This window comes from Dermacentor albipictus, chromosome 9 (genome assembly GCF_038994185.2).
Source record: "Dermacentor albipictus isolate Rhodes 1998 colony chromosome 9, USDA_Dalb.pri_finalv2, whole genome shotgun sequence".
Classification (NCBI taxonomy): domain Eukaryota; kingdom Metazoa; phylum Arthropoda; class Arachnida; order Ixodida; family Ixodidae; genus Dermacentor; species Dermacentor albipictus.
In genome coordinates this window covers 2,251,057-2,273,157 of record NC_091829.1, presented here as the reverse complement: position 1 = coordinate 2,273,157, position 22,101 = coordinate 2,251,057, and the positions used below count along the sequence as shown (strand labels likewise).

Sequence of the window (22,101 nt, the reverse complement as noted above, 5' to 3'; positions counted from 1 at the left end):
ATAAAGCATCCGTGTCAATATAATTATGCTTGTTGGTGCATGAGAGAAACGTGAAAAAGTGGGTTCTGAGAAAATCAGCAAAGCGAAATTGAAACACATGTAGCACTCACAAAAAAAAAGAAAAACTAGAATAGCTAAAATGTATGTAATTCGTATCTTGTCTCCCCCCAATTCTTGATTCTGCCAAATCTAGCCTATGGAGCACCTCCATTATTCTAGGTTGTTTTGATGCATCAACACCGCATCCGGAGGCCTTCACGTTGAGTGTATTGCTACAAAACATTTTCACAGTGCAAGGGCCATGTTATATTGTAACTGGTTTCCACATATCAAGTTTGCCTTTCTTTACATTAATGAAATGACATACGGTCAGATAATACAAGCTTGAGAATTAGAGGGTTTTGATAGGAGTGTTTCGTTGCCCTTTGCCAAGTCATACTATTGAAGCACTTATTCGAATGTATGGGAGCAGCTCATTTGCATAGTATCAGAAATATATAAACAGGTTATTTTCACAATTTACACAATTCGTCACCACAAAAAGAAAAATTGCAGTTTATTGTTTTCAGCCTGCCATGATGTTTTGACTGAGAAAGATGTATTCAATTTGTTCTGCAAGGCACGCAATAATTGCTGTGGCATATTATTTTATTGCACAACACTACATACAGTAGCCAGCCATTATTAAAACTTAGAAGAAATTAATAGCACAATGCATATGATCAGGCACATAGCATATTATTGCACTTTCTTAATTCATGCCAGAACGACGACCACAGGCATCCTTCTCCAACAAGGTCAGCATCCATCGTGCCTCCTTACCATCGGGCTTCACACCCTCAGCATGTTCAACCTCAGCTTTGTGGTGTTTAAAACAACCTCAAGTGCGTCTTACGGTTCCAGGGATAAGAAAGAAGACCGTCCTGCCTACCTTGGCCTTGAAGCAAGCAGCTCTGGATTGTTTGCACACTTTCTACTTTGATCGAGTCCACATATATACGGATGGTTCTTCTACTCAGACCAGCTCCACCAGCGCAGTGATTATACCATCACGATCACTAAGCATCCAATACAAGATTTCTTACTTGACAGCATCGACCAATTCGGAGCTTGTTGCCCTCCGAGGTGCCATTGATTATATTAATAACCAACCAGCTAATCGGTGGGCAATATTCTGCGATTCAAAGACGGCCTTACAATGTCTTCTGTCATCTCTTCGTCGCGGGTCATGTGAACAACTCGTGTCAGAGATACGAGAAATGCACCATCACATGATCATGAAAGGACACGACGTCGTGTTTCAGTGGCTGCCTGGTCATTGCGGTATCTCCGGCAACGACCTCGCTGACGAAGCTGCTAGGAAAGCCCACGAAGGAGCAACCCTTATTTCTATACCTTTATCGTGGACCAACGCAGCCCAACACTTAGGCAAGCTAGCGCACTCTTTTGACATTGGAAAAGTGGCACACACCTGAATTCACTCAACATCGATTGCATTCCCCCGATCCCTCTATGCAACTGCGGCTGTTACCAGGTCTTCCGCAAAATGAGGAAACAGTGCTGTGCCGCTTACGTTTGGGCGTCGCATTCACCAATGCATATGCATTTTTGATTGGAATGGCTGATAGCGCCGAGTGCAATGCCAGCGGTGTCGAGGAAACCATAGAACACCTACTGTGCTACTGCCCATCTTTTGAAGATGATAGGTAAGACCTCTGCAGAGCTCTCAATCAGCTAGATGAAAAGCCGTTCACCTTGAACTAGATCTTGGGACCATGCCCTCGCATGTCGCAGCTACAAAAGGCCACAAAAGCGCTGCTGCGATATTTGCAAGATATTGGATTGAGTCAGCGTCTGTGATCCAAACTGAGTGACCGACTGATATCCCCAGTGGACTTTCTTTTCCTTTAATCTTTCCGTCCTCCTTTCCCTTTCCCCAGTGTAGGGTAGCCAACCTGGCTCAGTCCTGGTTAACCTCCCTACCTTTCATTTATCATTTTCTCTCTCTCTTCTTAATTCATGCCCTTTTTTTAATTGCACAAAAGCTATTGCACTGAAATAGTATACTAGTACATACTTAAACAGCACAATTTTATACTACGATAATAATCAATCATTCAAATTTTTATTGTAGTGCCCAGGAACAGCTAGAGAGCCTTTGTACCGGTGCACTTAACGAGCACTATGTGAGACAAAATTTACAGAAAACATGAATGTAGTAGACAAAAAAATGGAAGATAGAGAAACAAATAGGAAAAAAAGGAAACGCGGAAAAGTAAAAGGGAGTTAATCCTACATGATTATCTACAGATACACAAAACACAGGAAATGAACTCTGAAGTATGTTTTGGAGTCGAGTCTTATTAGCACAATCTTGTAACAAGCCCAGGCAACGAATGTGGAATGCTACCTGGTATACTATTGCGGCACAAACAAATGCATATGATCAAGAAGCTTTAAGGAATGTATAATGTCATGGACCATCTTATACAGGAACAAAAGGTGTGATTTATTAAGACTTGAATCTAGAGGTGCGAGTTGAAGTATACTTGAGAAGGCTCAACTGTGGTCGCCAGAATGGCAAAAGTGGTGCTTTAAGATAGATATCAATTTATTCTGGATGCGTTCAATGAGGTCAGAATTGGATTTGCTCATTACACCCCCCTCCTACAGAAGTATACTCTAGTAGTTGGAGGCACACAGCAGAATTTCAGAAACACAACAGACAGACAGACAGACAAAGAACTTTAATAGCAAGGTCCTGAGACGCTTTGCCCTAGGGCAGAGCTGCGGGCCGCTCCCACGTGGGGACTGGTAGGCCGAGCCTAACCGCCGCATCGTGGGCTCTCTGGACAGCCCAAGTTTGATGTGCATATTCTGAGCTTCGGATGGCAGAGCTCCATTCTTGTTCTGTGATGCGATTGGGTCCCTGTAACGAGGGGCATCGCCAGAGCATGTGTTCGAGAGTGCTAACAGCCCCACAGTCGGGGCAAGTAGAGCTGAAAGCCTCTGGAGTGATCATGTGGAAAAGGGCCAGGTTCGGATAGCACTGCGTCTGAAGCATGCGTAAAGTGGACGCCAGAGGTCTAGCCAGTTTGCAGTGAGGGGGAGGATAAGTCCGCCTACCCAGGTGATAGTGCGTAGTAATTTCGCTGAACGTAGTGAGAGTGTCCCGAAACTCGAGAACCCCAGAGTCTGAGCTCAATCTTGCTCCCGCGCGGTGGGTTAGTGCGCGCGCTTGGGAGTGGGCAATGTCATTAAGATTGGGAAACGAGTCAAGCTGGGGGTCGAGGTGAGCCGGAAACCACGTGATGGTGTGCGGAGAGATTATCTTGTTCTTGACAATCTTGTGAGCCTCCTCAGCGATGGATCCTGAAGCGAAAGCCCTGACCGCCGATCTCGAATCAGTGAAGATTTGTGATCTGCTGTTGTCTAGGAGTGCCATAGCAACTGCGACCTGCTCCGCTCTGGTTGGTGTTGAGCACTTCAGGGAAGCCGCATTCACTATCTGGCCGTTGTGATCAACGAGGGCAATGGCGAAGTTAGACGACTGTCCATATTGGGCTGCGTCGACAAAACATGCCGAGTAAGGATCGTCTTTGGTACGCTTGAGGAGGGCGAGGGCTCTTGCCCTGCGTCTGCCTACGTTGTGTCGAGGATGAACATTACGGGGAAACGGTGCAACTCGTATGTTGTTCCTTTGATTTTCTTATATTTCATATTTACGCTCTTCCATGAGGATAGGGTTGATCCCAAGAACTGCCAGGATCTTCTTTCCAGCCGGGGTACAGGATAGACGGGCCAGTTGGGCTGACTCCTGGGCCTCGATTATCTCGTCCAATGTGTTGTGCACTCCTAGTTGCATAAGGAGGTCCGTGCTCGCCCGTAACGGAATGCCTAGTACTTTTTTTATACTTTTTCTGATGAGAGTGTTTAATCGTTTTTTCTCGGAGTTATACCAGTTGTGCATGGCTGCCACATAAACTATATGACTCATGAGGAAGGCGTGGAACAACCGGAGGAGGTTGTCTTCCTTTAAGCCTCCACGCCTATTCGAGACTCTGTTGATGAGTCTTATCATGTTCTCAGTCTTGGCTGTCAGCTTGTTGAGCGTAGTATTATTACTGCCATTCGATTCGATGAACATGCCAAGGACCCGAATGGTGTCTACTCTGGGGATGGTACAGCCGCTTTTAGTGTGGAGTTTGATGTTTATTTCAGACAACGGTTTCCATCCTCTAGGTTTGGGGCCTCTCCTGACTGGCCTGTAGAGGAGGAGCTCAGACTTGCTCGGGGAGCATCTAAGCCCCGTATTTTCCAGGTACATCTCTGTTTGATCTACAGCCTCCTGTAAGCCTAATTCAACAGCTCCCTCGCTTCCTCCGGTGCACCAGATTGTGATGTCATCAGCGTAGAGCGTATGATTGATCCCTTCTATGTTGGAGAGTCTTTGCGATAATTTCGTCATGGCGATGTTAAAAAGCAGTGGTGAGACTACCGCTCCTTGTGGCGTGCCTCTTGGGCCCAAACTGAAATTGTCGGACTTGAGGTCACCGATTTTGAGCGTGGCCTTGCGATCCTGTAGGAACGAGCTGATGTATCTGTGGAAGGCGTCTCCCAAATTGAGCTCTGAGATGGAGTTCAGAATGTGAGCATGGGATACATTATCAAAGGCTTTCTCTAGGTCTAAGCCTAGGATGCCTCTTATATCTCTTGTGGTGTTGTCAATGATTTGACATTTGATGAGTTTCTTGACGTCTTGCGTTGACAGGGCCGGACGAAAGCCGATCATGTTGTACGGAAACAATCCTTGTTTCTCGATGTGCTTGGAAATTCGATTGTGTATGACATGTTCCGCTACTTTCCCCACGCAGGACGTGAGGAAAATGGGTCTGAGGTTTGAGAGACTCGGGGGTCTTCCAGGCTTTGGAGTGAGGATGACCAAGGCCATTTTCCAGGACTCCGGGACAACCCCTCGTTCCCATATTCCATTAATCTCCTCTGTCAACCATTCTATAGAGCAGTCGTCCAGGTTTCGGAGGGCGCGGTTGGGGATGCCATCAGGACCAGGGGCAGACCTGCCATTTAGATGCTGGAGAGCTTCCCTTACCTCGCATGCCTTGAAGGGGTTATCTAGCTCGGGGTAAGATGAGCCTTTGTAGGGGGATAGTCTTCGTCACTCGAGTTACCCAGTGGCAGATACTTGCGAGCTAATCTGTCGAGTACGGTCTGCAATGTCTCTGATTGTGATGCCTGGTGTAGAACCTTCGCTATCACTTGTCTTTGGTTTGACTTGGTATTGGTATCATCCAGCAGATGCTTGAGTAGGTTCCATTTAGCTCCAACTCTCATCTGGCCATCCACAGAATTGCAGACCTCATCCCACTGTTGTCTGCTCAAGGTTTGGCAGTGATCTTCTATAGTTCTGTTGAGCTCCGCGATCTTTTTTCGGAGCCTTCGGTTGAGTTTCTGCCCTTTCCATCGTTTCAAAAGTGACGTCTTAGCTTCTAGAAGATGAGCGAGGCGGCTGTCCATCCTGTCCACCTCCAGTTCAGTCTGGATTTTCTTTGTCGCCGCGCTGATGTCCTCCTTTAACTGTTCAGCCCACTGCTCGAGGCTGAGTGCTGAGTCATGCGTTTGTGCTCGCTCTTCCCGATTCTTGCGAAAGTAATCCCAATCTGTAATAATGAACTCTTTGAGGTCCCCGCTTTTCACGTTGACGCAGGTGGCCAGGATGTTGTGATCACTGCCAAGGTCAACTTGGAGGTTGGACCAAGATGCCGATTCCACATTCCGTATGAAAAAAAGATCGGGTGTGGTATCCCTAGAGCAGGAGTTGCCAATCCTGGTCGGAAAAGCCGGATCTGTTATAAGCGTGAGGTGATTATTGATTGTAGTTTGCCATAGGTCAACGCCCTTGCGGTTAGCTTGTTGGTACCCCCATGCTTGATGCGGAGCGTTGAAGTCTCCGGCCACCAGGAGTGGAAATGTCTTGGCCTTGCTTGTAGCCCTGTTAATAATTGCCGCGAATCTTTGCCTGAGGTCTTTGGGTGTACTGTATATGTTAAGTATAAAGATACTTGTCTTGAATGGTCCGCTGGGGATTATTTCAACAAGCGAGTGTTCAACCTTATTGGATTGCAGATTCAGATCGTGGGCTATGAACGCACATTTGTTCGAGACTAATGTACTTATTCCCCTCTTCCCATCAGCATATTGGGTATGCGATTTATAGCCTGGAAGGGTGACCTTATCCGTGAGCGTTTCTTGTAATAAGATTACATGTGGCTTTTCCGAGTGGGTCCGAATGAACTGTTGGAGGACGTTCCTTTTACGATGGAATCCCCTACAGTTCCACTGCCAGATGTTAATTACTTTGTGATGTGCCGCCATGGTGGGACGTAGTAGATAGCTTGTATTATAAAATGCTGCGGAGCGCAGCCGCTGCCGACCTTTCAGTGTCGGTGTCATTCACTTTTTCCAACGGTGTAACTGAAGCCATTGTAGAAACGTGGCGTTCCAGATTATCGCATCTGATTCCTAGTGCTTTGACCGCCTCCGCAAGTCTGTCAATAACAATTTGGACTTTTCCAGGGATTCATCAATTTTATCGATCGTTTTTTCCAATTTTCGAACGCTGGCGCTCTTGTCTGAGGCATGAACTGCCAGCGCCCTCTTTTTGGGTAAACCATTGGCAGTCGGTTCCGCTACGGGGATCTCCATGGGCGTTTCTACAGCAGAGGCCTGACTGGGTTGAACTGACTCTCGCTTGCTGGCTTGCTTGCTGGCAGTCGGTTCCGCTACGGGGATCTCCATGGGCGTTTCTACTGCAGGGGCCTGACTGGGTTGAACTGACTCTCGCTTGCTGGCTTTCTTTAGCTCTGCAATTTCTGCTTTGAGCTGCTCCATTGCGTATTTTAACGAAGCGTTTTCTCTTTCTAATTGTGCAATCCTGTCGTGCTCTGGCGATTGACCCCCCGTTACCTTTTTCGGTGATTCCTTGACGCGGTCAGCCCATGTGGTACCACGATGAGCCGGCTCCTGAATCTGAACTGCAGGCCCCCTGGAACGAGAGTGGCCTCTGGAGCGGGAGCGGGTCCCGGGGGCCTTGCGGCCTCTGGAAGACGAGCGTTCCGTCGAGCGACCCCTAGAAGGGACACGCTCCTGGTAGCCGCTATCCTCACCGCCAGGGTCTCGGGATCGGCTCCTGGATCTGTGCGAGCTGCTGAGGGCCGGCTTGAGAGGCATTGGCGACCCAGTTGGTTGTTTGGATTGGTCGCGGTTGCGCCGTTCTCTTCTCCGTTGCCTAACTACAAACGGAATTTGGAACCTTTGCTTGCAGGATCTGTCAGCCGTGAGATGAGGGCCTCCGCAAAGGGTGCACTTCGGTGTACATTCGTGCTTATCGTCCGGGTTGTTCGCACCACAGCCGCGGCAGATGGCATTTTCAGGGGCTGGGCAAACGTCAGCTCTATGGCCAAGCTTTCCACATGCATAGCAAACGTCAGTTTGTCTGCGATAAAGTGAGCATTTGATTAAACTGGGACCGCATTTTACGTAGTCCGGGACTTTGAGTCCATCAAACAGGATGACTACAGTGCTTGTGTTCTTGATTCGTCTCACCTCGAGGGCGCTTGGGTTCTTGGGTTGAATGATAAGGCGTTTGAGCTCCTCTCGATCGATGGTGGGATCAATGTCAGGAATAACTCCCTTGCATGAGTTTTCGGGGGCTGCGATATATGTACTAACTTCGTAGCTTGCTTGTCCAATGAGTAAAGCTTTCACATCGGCGTAGGCCATGGCGTTGCGTTTTGATGGCGTGCTTGCCACCAATATGTTTTGCACCACGTTCGGACAGATAATATCCTCCGCCGTATCCGCCTCCGTAAGTCTAGCAGCGGTAGTGAGGGCTTGGGCAACTCTGAAGTGGCCCATCTTCTTGATGTCCAGTCCTCCACGGGGACGGATTATGATTCGAACATGCTCTTTCGGTAGGCGAGGCAATCTCGAAGCAGTCGTTAGCCGTGTCTTGACACTCGCCGTAGCCTGGCTTTTATTACCGCCACGTCGCATGTCGGTGACTCGGCCGCCCTGCCCGAGCGAGTCCTGGATGAAGGGTTTTCGCTTGTGTAATGCCGTGATCCACCCTGCGCTTTCATTGACTTCGTCGGGAGAGATATCCTCACCGTCAACGGTGATTTGCATAGCTGTAGACATCGTGGCTTGAGCGTACGGAACCGCGCTGAGCTCGCCCATCAAGCCTCTGCCGGGCAGAGGTCGCACAGAAAGGTCCTCGAGCGATTGGGAAAATGTCCACCCACCGTTGAAAACTTGGTATCGGCGGAATCCTTGCAACTTTAGCCGTCGATTGGTGCCGACATCTTCACGATTGAAGCAAGTTCTCGACCTTAATCATGTAGAGAAGCAGGAGAAGCAGATACTGACGCACGCTCTCGTTTCTTCTTCTTCTTCCTCCAGAAACACAACAGGTGAGTGGAAATCATGCAATTCCAAGAGCGTGAAGGGCATCTTGTGTAATTATCTGTGAAGAGAAGCTTAGCATTTTGTCGAAGTACACACCAAGATCTTACATTTCATCGACCCTAAGAAGTGGAGCATCACGTAGGGTGTATCAAAATTTCACATGGTGCGTTTTGTGCATATAACTTAATGCCATAGTGTTGGAAGCATTTAAGAGTACTTATTGCTTCTGCACCAGTTTGAGAGTGAAAAAATGTCTTTTTGGAAGTCGATGCAGTGGTGAACACTGTTGACAGTCTGAAATGTCGGCACACAAAGTCATGCTGTTCATTTATTAAAATGCTCTTAGCACTAACAGAAAGCGAGGAATCCCATATAGATTCAAACACCTGACGCACTGAAGAGGATAGATATAGGTCGGCAGTTAGTAACTGCACATCTAGCACCTGATTTTTGCATGGGCAATGTTCATGCTACCTTTCGAGTGCTAGAAAAAGTACTAGACTTTAGGGAACTATTGAAGATGCTTGTGAGAACGAGGAACAAGTATGCTTCCATACGTCTTAACCCTTTCAGACACCACTTTATCCCATTGATTGAAAAGTTGCTTTCACCACATCTTTTGCACCCTCAGAATCGTAGAAAGTGTACAGCTGCAGCAAATGTTAAGAATTTTCAATTGTTTAGTGAGTTTTGTCAAGTTGACAAAATTTCGACTCCATGCGAAAACTCACTACAGGAACACAAAATATGAAAACATGTACTATTTCGTGTTTTGAAAAGCTTGAAAAGCACTTATCCAGCCACTTGACAATTATGCCTGGTGCACGACATTGTAAAAAACAATGAAAAAAGTGAACTCGCTACATACAACATACTGACACAGAGTAACAACACCCAGCCGTCTACCTTCCCACTCATTTTGTTAAAACATTCTGCACATTATTCAAAATTGCAGTACAGTTCCAATAATAAGTGTTTCAAATGTATGAAACACATTTTAAATACCATTACTTTCATCAGTGCTTTTGCTATTGATGCACGCTCCTGCTGTGCCCAATTGTGTAGACGGTGTCTCAAAGGGTTAAGCTCTGTGGAGGAAATACCATCAACACCACAAGAAAGGGAAAGTTTAAGGCAAAGTTTAATGCACTTCATATACTTGGAAACGAGGTTTTCATTGACTGTTAGCATACACTGCGCCAGACTGAAAAGGAAGGTTACTTGAAGCATATTTCACACCATATAGCAAACAGAAATGTTCTGCAAAGGCATCAGCAGTGTTCGAGACAACACCACTATTTTCATGAAGAAGACGTACATCTCTGGCACTCCTTTTAGAAGAGAGAGCCCACAGAGCCCCAGAAATATTTTGAATTATGTGTCACGCTGGCTTCAACACAATCAATCTGGTCAAAGTGATGATTCTAATAATAATAATAATAATAATAATAATCTTAGTGGTAACTTGGCACACTAGACTAAAAAGAAGGCTGATGCCTGTATGTTAGAGCATCTGATAACCAGCCATCTAAAGCAGGAATTTGCAGGATGCAGAAGAGACTTCCTTCCCCTCCATGTGCACACACACTTGCTCAATAACGCAGCACGGCACACACGCACACATTTGACAGGTGCACAACACACAGGAGTGCCAGTGAAGTCTGGTTCCAAGGAAGGAGAATCCAAATCGCCAGGGGGGTGGAGAGAAAGCTCTGCATGCCAGATATAATTATGGAGTTGTGGTGTCGGGCCATAGAGGCGTGATGAGGGCTCGGGCTGTGCTGACCACTTGTTCAGATGAACTGAAGAAAGATTAGTGCTGTCCACAGAGACGTCAAACACACTGCAGTATAGACTAGTGCAATGTTGCGTTGGTATTGCAGGGTGTGCTACTTGAGGGGTTTGAGGCAATCCTCGAAGGCTGGCATGAGCTTGTGACAACCGAAAAGACGGGAGTAAAGGGTGCCTATTGTCCGGCGCTGAACAAGCTTAAGTTTGTTAGCGTCGCGAGTTTGGTACGGGAACTATACTGATGAGCAGTACTCAAGTCGTGAGTAGAGTGATCGGAAAACCTTAGGTCATCAGGGAAGGGAGACATGGGACACAAACCCAAGAAAAGGCCGGTGCTTACATACAGTTCTGGTGACATATGCGGAAAAGTTGAGAGAACAGCTAAATGCTACACCCAGAATGGGAAGGGCCCGAACAGTCTTTATAGAAGTGCCTCCAAGGAAGAAGGTTGGACGTGCAGCAGTTTCGTTGTGGCTGATATGCATGGCAGCACTTTTTACGGTGCTACTACAAAGTTTGATATTGTAGGCCCAGTCGTTCACCTTTACGGAATGTATTTATTGTAAGCACACATGCTGTGCATCGGCATATTGTTGTTGTGGAAGCGTTAACTTGTTAATCAAACACATTCTGCGCAGATGCATTAGTAACTTGGTTTTGAGTAGATCTTTGTCCTGTCTACAATCTATAGTATCGCAGCAAGAAACATTTTAGTAGAGGCTGGAGGGATTCCAGCAGTTTAAGCATACTGACTGCACAAAACACTGATGACACGTTTTCACCTTTCCCACAATGCACTCACACCATCTACACTTCCCATAAGCAAAAAGTGAGATAAAAAATCAATTACAGTTTCATTGACTCAGTACTTGCTGCTTCTGAAGCGGGCATCGAAGCAATCGTGATATACGCTGCTACATGCATAGGTCTCGCATGATGCAGGTCCTGCTATGCACTGCACACAGGGCACATGTTGCAAACAGATAATTTCTTTTTGCAGTGCTCAACTATAACGACACACTGACTCAAACATGACTGTGTTGTCACGTATGCTTCAGTGCGTCAGTGTTCTTGATTGCTATACGAGCGATTTATGCCCAACTAGCCCAAAAGACGGACGCACTAGAAAGAAGTTAGTGAATGAGTACAGTGAACTTGTACTGAACTGGATTCACATGCCGAATAAAAGAGCGCAGTGTCAGCTGAAACAGGCGGCACGGCACGGCTGATTATGTAAGTACTTCCAATAGTTCGGCGGAAGTTATCTTTACCACTGGAAACAGCGCAGAGCTTGCCCGTTAAACTTGAGTCAACCGACACCACACGAAACACGCCGCGGTTGACCAACCCAACTTCCGCACGGTTCATTCACCACATCACAGGTCAGACGAAGTCAAGAGTACCATATTTTAAATCACTGCAGCACCAAACGGACCTGAAAATTCATTTCCTTCGACAGAGTTTCTTAGGTGAGTTCGTTCACTCGCCAGTTACGAACTCGATGGACCCGCTAGGCCTACGCGTAACGTAAACAACATCGGCGATAGGCGAGTGCTGATTATCCAGACTTCGGAACTCGTAAACATGTTTCCATTCGTTTTGAGCACAACAAAATGCACACACAACAAGCACGGACGTTGCGGTAATCGTGATTCGGTTGGCTGTTTTAGCAGACGATCGTACCGAGCCCGGCGGAACCCAGTGGGCAGGTTGGATTAGTCGGCGTCGTTCGAAGTCGCTTCGGATCCACGTCGCACTGCCACAACCCACGGTCGTCGGTCGTGTCGTCGTCGGCATACTATTACAACACTGTTTTTCAGGAACACTGTCGCGCGCGTCGTGCTTTAACGAACTGTAACCGCTACCCTTGAGCAGCGCCGATCACGGTGGCACGCGTGGAACCCCTTTTGAACTGCAGGTTTGTCACTACGCAGTACGTGAGCTTGAGAGCAGGCCAATAAAGCCCCGTGGCATTAGAAGTGCTAAATATCTGAGGGGCCAGTGCCTATCGTGGGTATGAACCATGTTTCGATACCACAAGGTTACACGCTACATTTGCGCTTACTGATACGGAAGTTAGACACGTCGGTAAGTTGTGCACCCAGTGTGATCAGTGAACGGCTTCAAATGTCAGAGGTGTGTCGATGGTTCAGCAAGCTGCCGAGGCCGACAAACCTGTGCGAAGTGCGGTCAAATTTGTTTTCGTCGAATAGCAGGGAACAATGTCGGCAATACGAACACCTCGCGGCACAGCTTCCGCGTGCGTGAGAGCGATGGCTGCGTCCCAGCTGCTCGTGTTCAAACGCAAACGGAAGGATCTTCCGGGGCGGGTGTTCCGGGCAGTATCCTCTTCGCCGTGCAGTGGGTGAAGCGCTTTCTATCCCCGCACTATCTCCTTTATTCGGGCGAAGCCAGCTGTTGCCGAATTGCGCGCTATCAATTTATAGATTTTACGCATACCTCGTCTTCCGGTCTGAATGGCGGCGGGATCCATCTTCGTCGGGCCGCTTTGTTCGCTGTTCTCTATCGGAGTTTCTTCCGCCGCTTCGTCGTTTTCCAACTCGCGAAAATCCTTTGTGACGCACCTCGTGCAGGCGGGCGATGCGCGGGCGGGGCGCGAAACGGCGATTCCTCCTTCGGAGCGAACCTTTTGTGTGGCCCGATTAGCCGCGCGCGTATCGGCTCTTCCGCGCCCATTGTGCCGTGCAACCCGCTCGGTTCGCGTCGCTTCGGCGACCCGCGAGGCCCTTGTTATAAAACGTTTCATTGCACCGCGTCGCGCTACCCTCTGCCTGACGAGAGGGGCCTGCGTCAACGCACGCGATCGCATAATGTTGAAGGTGATAGTGTATAGCGCATTTGATGGGCACCGAATAAAAGGAAACGTTCTGTTCTCGTGTGCAGACAAAAATAATTTAATGCACGCGGCTGGCTGACAGTTGAGTCTGTCTCTTGCTAAAAAAAAAAAAAGAACTGCAAGACGCGAGTGATTGCAGACACCAGTGGTGACGAGTTTTCTCGCGGCTTCCCTTTCCTTGCAGGCTCGTCGCCGCCGTGGCCTTTTCGGCTTCGTGCAGTCGACGCGTCCTTTTTCTCTGGCGGTGCCCACCAAGGTGCGTACGTGCACCCACCGAGCCGACCGTTGCGTGCAGCCTGAGCAATCTGGGCAGCCAGGTGCGGGTGCGTTCAGCCCGTTCCATAATTTTATGAGATCGGATTTTGAAGCGCTAGAAGTGGTGGTATGAGGCACCTAAAACAGACACCTGCAGCCTCGTTCTAGGTGGTGGCATATAGGGGCCGGCACTGTTGACCACGAGGTCGAGTATAGACGCCGCCTGGTGGGCAATGGCTGAACCACTGATAGTGTGCGCCACATGTCCTCCGCTACGCCCTCTGTGTTTGCGTATGTTAAATACTGCTTCATCCTTTCTTTTAGCACGGCCGTAAAAGCTGGTATTTATTTTTTTGGCGAAGCACGGAAGCTTTGCGCTGTCGTCATTGCGCTGTGGTAACATCGGTGACCGTCTGGCGACCTCCGTTCGCCGCAATCGTGCCAACTTTATTGTCGCTTTGTGGCTGGAGTGAACCGCAGAAAGTGTTTTGAATAAATCAAACGCTCGCAGGGATATGTGAAGGCTGCGCTTTAGCCACTTGTCACGATGTGCTGATCTTTCCGCATCAATAATTGTTTATTCATGTAGTATCAATGTACATGGAGGCGCTAAAGAAAAAGAAAAGCTGCCGATGATACAGCTTGACAGGTTCTCACCCTCGTACGTTTGAGCAGCAGCCGTTTACAGCAAGCAAAAATTAGTAAGAAAGAATAACGCAAGTATAAGCGTTTCGCTCATCTATTGCAGGCATAATAATACGAACTAAAAGACAAAAAAAATACTTGCATGCCGGCTTATACAATGTTGAAGTAAAGTACAAGTTTGTGAGTCATGTTCAATTTATAGGAACGATTATATATGCAAACAAATATAAAAAAAGAGAAAACAGAAACGACACATAACTATAAAAAACACGCTTATTTTCTAATGCGGTTAGATTTTCTAACACGTTACCACGATCACAAAAGTAATTTAAGAATTTTGGAATTGTTGTTTTGAGCATCTGCTCTCCGTAATTAGTACGGTTTAGTGGCACATTCTAGCACTCTCAATTTCTTGTATTATTATGTGTATCGGTAATGCGAGTTTCTCAAGGCAGGTTAGATCAGAACAGTGAAGTCGTTTTTGTTGTAATGTTTTGCTGAGGCAATAATCGTAAAAGTTTGCCATAGAGATTAGGCCATATTTTTTTATCAGAGTAGCCGGTGCAATGTACCAAAGAACACCAGATTTTGTTTTGGGCTCGAGCGAGTTTTCCTATATTAGTCGACGCTGTATTGCCCCATGCACAGGAAAGTGGTATTCCATGTTAGAAAAAAATGAGTGATATAGTAACATCCTAATGTTCACGGGTAGCACATCTTTATTCCGATAAAATAAGCTTGCTACTCATGACAACCTTGTTATTGCATAATCGGTCTGTATGTCCCAAAGCATATGTTCAGTGAATATCGCACTTAAAGATTTAAAGTTGCTATGTCTATTGGATTGCCATCTAAAAAGAGTGAAAAATGTGCAGTCAGTCACTTGCCCTTAAATACGATGGCCTTGGTTTTCTTCACATTTATAGTTAGTCCATTACTCGAGGCCCAGCGCTCTAGTTTTGAGAGAATTTCATTTCCTCGGCGAAATAGTGCCACAGGATCCGGAATGAATAAACTTGTGTCGTCCGCAAATATGACAAAAATGAAATCCTGATCGATCATTAATGAACAAATTAAAAAAAGTATGGTCCTAAAATACTTCCATTGGTTACGCCGCGCAAGAAATGGTTTTCACGTAAGAAAGGTGATGACGAATTTCTACACACTGTCTGCGATTGCTCAAATGGGACTGAGTAATGTGCGCTAGGCCACGTGTGCCATAGAATTGCAGCTTGCGTTAAAGTAGAATGTGGCTCAGAGCATGAAACGCTTTAGTGAAATCAATAAAAGTCCCCAATATTAAATTTTTACGTTCAATGTTCTGCAGTATATGCTCTCTCTGTGTGAGGAGGGTGAGGTCTGTGGACCGGTACAGCCAAAACCCAAATTGTGCGTTTGTTATTAGGTCATGTTTTCCTCTAAAAGACGATACGCGAGAAAGTAAAGCCTTTTCTGAAACATTTAAAAGCACAAGCAACATTGATATAGGTCTGTAATTGTTTTAATTATTCGGACCACCTTTTTTGTGAAGGACTCCAACCTTGGCGATTTGTAACTGCATTGGAAAAGTACGACTGGAAAGGCAGAGATAAAGAATGCGCGTGAGTGGTCCCACAATAAGATCTGCAACACATTTTTTTTGGACGTGCCTGCATGTTATAATAGTCACAGGCAGCACTATTTTTCTAACTAGAAATTAGAACAACTCGCACTCAGATATGCTGCGTCACTGTACCCTCGCAGGATTCTTTCTGATGGCATGTGTTAGCACCCGCGATAGGGGGATCATCCATATCTACAAATTAGTCATTAAAAGTATTGGCTAGTTCTTTACCGTTAACTAAAGTCCAATTAATCTTCAGCTCAATAGCTTATCAAGAGATTATTTGGTAGCCTCATTGCTGCCAAATATTGCATTTATTTTTTTCCGTGTGAGTGGCGGGTGGTCTGTAGCTTGCGCAAAAGTGCTATCACAATATGCAGTTCTAGCATTCTGAATTTCCCTATTCAGCTTGTTATGATGTGCTTTATAATTCTTTAACAACTGTGGGTCACGAGAGGCGAGAAAGACATACATGCAATTTTTGGGACATACGAGTATACTTTTTTATGAAAAAATACACATTTTGCTTGTCTTGAGAGCGCGTAGCCTTCGAAAATTCGTTGGCAGCCTGTTTGACTATTGCAATGCAGTTATTATTCATGTATTTGATCTCTCCACACACAAATACTATAAGGAGGAGGACGAGCTAGAACGTGAGCCCCCCCCCTCGCCCCCGAACTTTCTGGTTACGCCACTGGTCTATACTGATGGATCAACTACATCCACCAGTTCAGGTGGCGCTATATTTATCCGGTGGTTCAAGACTTGCCATATTATTACGTCTACAGCTGCAGTGCTCGCGGCTCTCCGCGATGCGCTTCGTGGGATAAATGCTGAGTCCTCGAAAACGGCCAGTCTTCCGCGATTCAAGGCCGGCCTTGCAATGTGTGCAGTCGTTTCTCCGACATGGAACTCACGATCAGCTCACGTGCGACATCGTGGAACTTGTCCATCACTTGAGAAAAAAGGACATGATATCTCCTTTCACCAGGTCACTGCGGTATTGCGGAAATGAGGACGCAGATAAGGCAGCTCGGACGTCAAACAAGCAAGATCGCTGCGTCCACATTCCTGTCTCAAGGACCGACGCTGCAAGACAAGTTCGCATTCTAGCACGCACACTCTCCTTCTGGAATACCGCACATACAAGGCGCACCCGACTGCATAGGCTAAACCCTTCAGTGCAACACAGACCTCCGGCAGGACTGCACCGAATTGAAGCGTCTGTTCTGTGTCGGTTGTGGCTGGGAGTTGCCTTCACGAAAGCTTACTCAACACTAATTGGAACGGCTGAAAGTTGTGCATGTGATGTTTTCGAATGTGAGGAGCACATTGACTACTTATTGTGTCACTGTCCTGAATTTCAAGCACGATGACAATCTTTGTCAAACACATTGAGGAAACTAGATGATCGTCCTCTGAGTGGACAGGGCACCGTCCCCACCGATGATCGGCTCAGACGACAGTGAAGGCACTTTTGTGTTTTCTGAGAACGTCTGGTTCGCCCGAGCAGCTTGGACTCAATGACTGTCTGTTCACGTCTCTGTACCTGCTCTCTCTTCCACTTCTTTCTTCCCCCAAGCGTAGGGTAGCCAACCAGACTCCTGACTGGTTGACATCCCTGCTTTCCTTATATCCCCTCTCTCTTTTTCTCTTGATTTTGTTTATCAATTACTTTGTGGTCCGTGGCGTACGAATTTTTCTAGATGGATGGAATTCCTTGTAAGGCTGGTGACACAACAGACCAGTTGATCGTGGCTCTCTGGGGCATGTGGCAGATAGCGCTGCAAGTTGGGACAGTCGCACCAGCCGCACTTTCTTCTATCCCTGTTTTCCGCGCATGCAGGTAATGTCAAGGTGCCTCATGGTTACGGACGGTCCACGGTGCTGCCCAAAATGGCAGCAGACTCCCTGATAGTCACAACATGAACGAGGTCCCGTGGATATCACTCAGTAGTAAAAAAAATACGGCAGGAACCATCTCACGATTACTTGTCGACGGTAATGCGCTTACCACTGAAGAAATATGGCGACACAACGTATTGTCACTGTCCAAACGCCTAATGTATGAAGCGTGTATTTCAGCGGGACTCCTCACTCGGGCTTTCCATTAAAGGCTCTGCGCCATCTATTGGCGTCGCCGCGAAGCCTGCGCGTGGCCTTCGAAATTCACGGCGCCTCGCTGCTTGCAAACACGGAGGAAGGACGGAGCGCCACGTGATTGCTTCGTCAAGCCAACCTCCTCTGCCGCTCTACGGGGCCTCGTGCTTGGTACCCCTTATTCGGCCCACATTGTTGCCAGACCATTACAAGTTGGTACGTGGCAACCTTTAGTGGTGCCTGTCGTCACAGTCATCAAAACACGTAGGATGTAACGGGTAGATTTCTGTTACCGCGGGCGCCGCTCTTCGCTTCAGACACGTTGGCTTCAAACGTGTAGAAAGAGTGGGGTGCCTGACCCATGACGACAAAATTTTCAAAACTTGCGTTTACCAGCGTGGTCAGTGGAGTTGCCAGCGTTCTCGCCTCGAAGCCATTCCAGAATGCCGCAGTGGGGTGTATTTAATAAATGAGAAGAAATATGTTCTTTATTTGGATTTACAGGGTACAAATATGCGCCTGCCCAAGCCAACAGATGGCTTGTGGGGCAGTACCCGGCAGCAAGTGAAAAGTCAGAACATACACCACTGTCCGTCGACATAACAAAAATAACTGGACTAAGCAGAAAGAAAAAGGAAAAGAATCAAGCATACAAATCAAAGATAACAGACATTAAGTCTTTCCGATTGCCTAAAGAGAACACACTGTTTCGTCAAATCAGCTGTTGTGCGCCTTAAACTGCGGTGCGTATTTTCTTGCTACTTTTACAGCGGAGCTGTATATGTCTACCCTCTCATAGATTTTTCTATGTCCGTGCCTCAAAGCTCCCGCGCTCTCTATGAGTAAGCAAAAGAAACTATAGTAAGGCTCGTTGGATGGATGGATGTTATGAGCGTCCCCTTTGGAACGGGGTGGTGGGTTGCGCCACCAAGCTCTTGCTATTATACTGCCTAATGTCCTACCTAGGTTGAAGAATAAAAAAAAAGCACTATGAACTTCCACAACCAAATTTTCTGACCCCGATTTGCGAACTGCGCTTTTGTACGTCTCCGTTTTTTGTCGTTTCCCTGCTTTAATTCCACCAATCCTCCAATCGCCTCTTACTAATCCCTATTGTGGACAAGTTTCCTTTTCCACTGCTCTCGCTGAACCCAAGGGCTTCGATGAGGCCAGTGGTGCCTAAATCGACCGCAGGGTAGACGTCTTCACATTTTAATAAAACATGCTCCATAGTTTCTCTAGCTTTACTGCAGCAAGCACATGCTTCTTCTTCCTTCTTATATATCGCTTTATAGGTGCGTGTTCTAAGGCATCCCGATCTGGCTTCGAAAAGTAATGAGCTTCCATATGAGTTATCATAAACTGTTTCTTTCCTGATTTCGTTTTTTCCTGTTAAGTAGTTACTCATGGCAGATTTCTTTTCAATTGCCGCCACCCATGAGATTAATTCAGCCTCTCTGACTTTCCGCTTGACCTTCTTTGTTGCTGTGTTGCCCACCCTACAGGCCGCATGCTTGCTGGTAAGCTCCCTAGTCATTTTCCTCTACTGTGAATCAATGTTTTTCCTGTACAGATACCTCGACACTCTCCCAGCCCATTTACTTTCTTCCATATTCCTCAGTCGTTCTTCATACTCAATTTTACTTCGAGCTTCCCTCACTTCAAAACTAGTCCAGCCCATATCACCCTGCACAGCTTCATTTGCAGTCTTCCCGTAATCGCCCAATCCGAGGCGACCCACTGACCTTTGGTTCACATCGAGTCCTGATTGTACCCCTGATTTAAAGCAAACAACTGCATTTCCAAAAGTAAGTCCTGGAACCATTACACCTTTCCACATACCTCGGAGCACCTCGTACCTGTTGTATCCCCATAGCGCTCTGTGCTTCATTATGGCTGCATTTCTCTTCCCCTTCACTGTTATTGTTTTTTTTTCCTGTGTTTCCATATATCTATTGCCTTCTTTTATCCGTATACCAAGATATTTATGTTCTGCTACCCGAGGTATTTCCTCGCCCTGTATCGCCACCGTGTTCACTGTTTCCATTGAATACCATAACACCGAATTTTCTAACACTAAATTCCAAACCCAAATTGTTGTCTTCCTGTCCACAGATATTATCCAGACGTTGCAAATTACTTTGCTTGTTAGCTGGCAACACAATATCGTCCGCGTAAAATAAACCTGGAAGCTGCTGCTCTACTGCTGTACCCGCCTGTTTGTATGAAAGAATAAAACCGATATTAGACAGTTTTAGTATAGCGTAAAGCAGCAAACGCAAAGAGTTAGCGTTAGCGTTGCGTGCACCGCACTGCGCATGCGCTGTACGTAAACGGTGCTGGAGCTCTTACGCACGTACGCGAGATTTAGCGGGGAGCGCTAACGCACGCAAGGGGAGCCTTACGTACGGCAACATGGCGGCACCAGTCGAAGTGAACACGAGACGTTAATTTGAGGGATCGCCAGTCGTTTGTGCACAGGCACGAGGAAAAGCTGGAGCGAGAGAGAAAATCTGAGGGCTTTTGCTCCTTGTATATATGACCCTGCCTAGGTACTAAGGAGGAGGTTTCTTAGCGCGTGTTGTAGGCGTGTGTCCCTAGGCGTGCCGTCATTGCGGAGTGGAGTCGAATTTGTTTATTCGTCGAGTGGAGTCGAGTTTGTTGCACTGCGCATGTTTGGGCACGTTTCGCACCTAGCGTGGTGTGTGCGTACGTGTGTGTGCGTGGACGTTTTATTCCAAGGACGATGTACACGCTCCTGTTTGCCCTGAAGAAGGTCGATACGCTTGACGATTATTTTCATGGCTGCAATGCGGCGAAAGGGCAGCGTCTGCTTAGCCATGTTAATGACGCTGAGCAGGTAATTGGAAACGACATCGTATGTGCCGCTGGAAAAATTGTCGGCGCATACAATGCGTGTTAGCTAAAGTCATTTTTGCAGTTTCCCACAAAATGTTTGCTACAAATCCGTGTTGTCTCTGTTGGCGACTTCCATCGATGCTGTGCGGAAATAAACAAAATATATCGCCGCATAGCACAAGTACGACATGCGCACACAACTTTTAAATAGTACGTCCCCTACAATATAGAATAGAGGCAGCAAAGTAAATAGCTTGGCCATTTTTTAACAGTGCTCAAGAGACGGAAGTTGAAAGTATTAGTAATCACTTCTGCTTCAGCAATGCCGGCGCGACCAAGACGCGGTCGTGTCATCATCATCATCATCATCACCCTGGCTACGCCCGCTGCAGGACAAAGGCCTCTCCCATACTTCTCTACCCCTGTCATGTGCTTATTGTGTCCATGTTGTCCGTGCAGACTTCTTAATCTCGTTCGCACACCTAACTTTCTGCCGCCCCCTGCTACGCTTCCCTTCCCTTGGAATCCAGTCCGTAACCCTTAATGGCCATCGGTTATCTTCCCTCCTCATTACATGTCCTGCCCATGCCCATTTCTTTTTCTTGATTTCAACTAAGATATCATTAACTCGCGTTTGTTCCCTCACCCAATCTGCTGTTTTCCTGTCCCTTAACGTTAAACCCATCCTTTCCATAGCTCGTTGCGTCGTCCTCAATTTAAGTAGAACCCTTTTCGTAAGCCTCCAGGTTTCTGCCCCGTACGTGAGTACTCGTAAAACACAGCTGTTATACACATTTCTCTTGAGGGATAATCGCAACCTGCTGTTCATGATCTGAAAATGCCTGCCAAACGCAGCCCAGCCCATTCTTATTGTTCTGATTATTTCAGTCTCATGATCCGGATCCGCGGTCACTACCTGTCCTAAGTAGATGTATTCCCTTACCACTTCCAGTGCCTCACTACCTATCGTAAACTGCTGTTCTCTTCTGAGACTGTTTAACATTGCTTTAGTTTTCTGCAGATTAATTTTTAGACCCACCCTTCTTCTTTGCCTCTCCAGGTCAGTGAGCATGCATTGCAATTGGTCTCCTGAGTTAATAAGCAAGGCAATATCATCAGCGAATCCCAAGTTGCTAAGGTATTCTCCATCAACTTTTATGCCGAGTTCTTCCCACTCCAGGTCTCTGAACACCTCCTGTAAACATGCTGGGAATAGCATTGGAAAGATCGTATCTCCTTGTCTGACGCCTTTCTTTATTGGGATTTTGTTGCTTTCTTTATGGAGGACTACGGTGGCTGTGGAGCTGCCATAGATATATTTCAGTATTTTTTACATACGGCTCGTTTACACTCCGATTGCGTAATGCCTCCATGACTGTTGAGGTTTCGCTTCGGTGGCGCAATTGCCGGCAGCTACTGCAAGGCTAATCCCACCAATTTAGTGATTTACTATTCGCACAACCTGTGCACTCTTTGTATTCACCACAGCGCACCTTTACTTTCGTTC

The 22,101-nt window shown here is 46.9% G+C and overlaps 1 protein-coding gene across 3 annotated transcripts in view; it reads left to right on the top strand.

Annotated features, from left to right (window-relative positions):
• LOC135909224 (uncharacterized) overlaps window positions 1-22,101 on the top strand; it is a 141,962-nt gene that overhangs the window by 7,810 nt on the left and 112,051 nt on the right. The window contains exons 2-3 of one of the 3 annotated variants that reach the window (XM_070524871.1): window positions 13,317-13,388; window positions 17,482-17,549. In XM_070524871.1, the coding sequence (XP_070380972.1) occupies window positions 13,317-13,388; window positions 17,482-17,485 (76 nt within the window). In that variant the 3' untranslated portion in view covers window positions 17,486-17,549. Of the gene's footprint in view, window positions 1-13,316; window positions 13,456-17,481; window positions 17,550-22,101 lie in introns of those variants that run through there. The other 2 variants (XR_010566640.1, XM_065441091.1) reach the window with 2 other exon arrangements.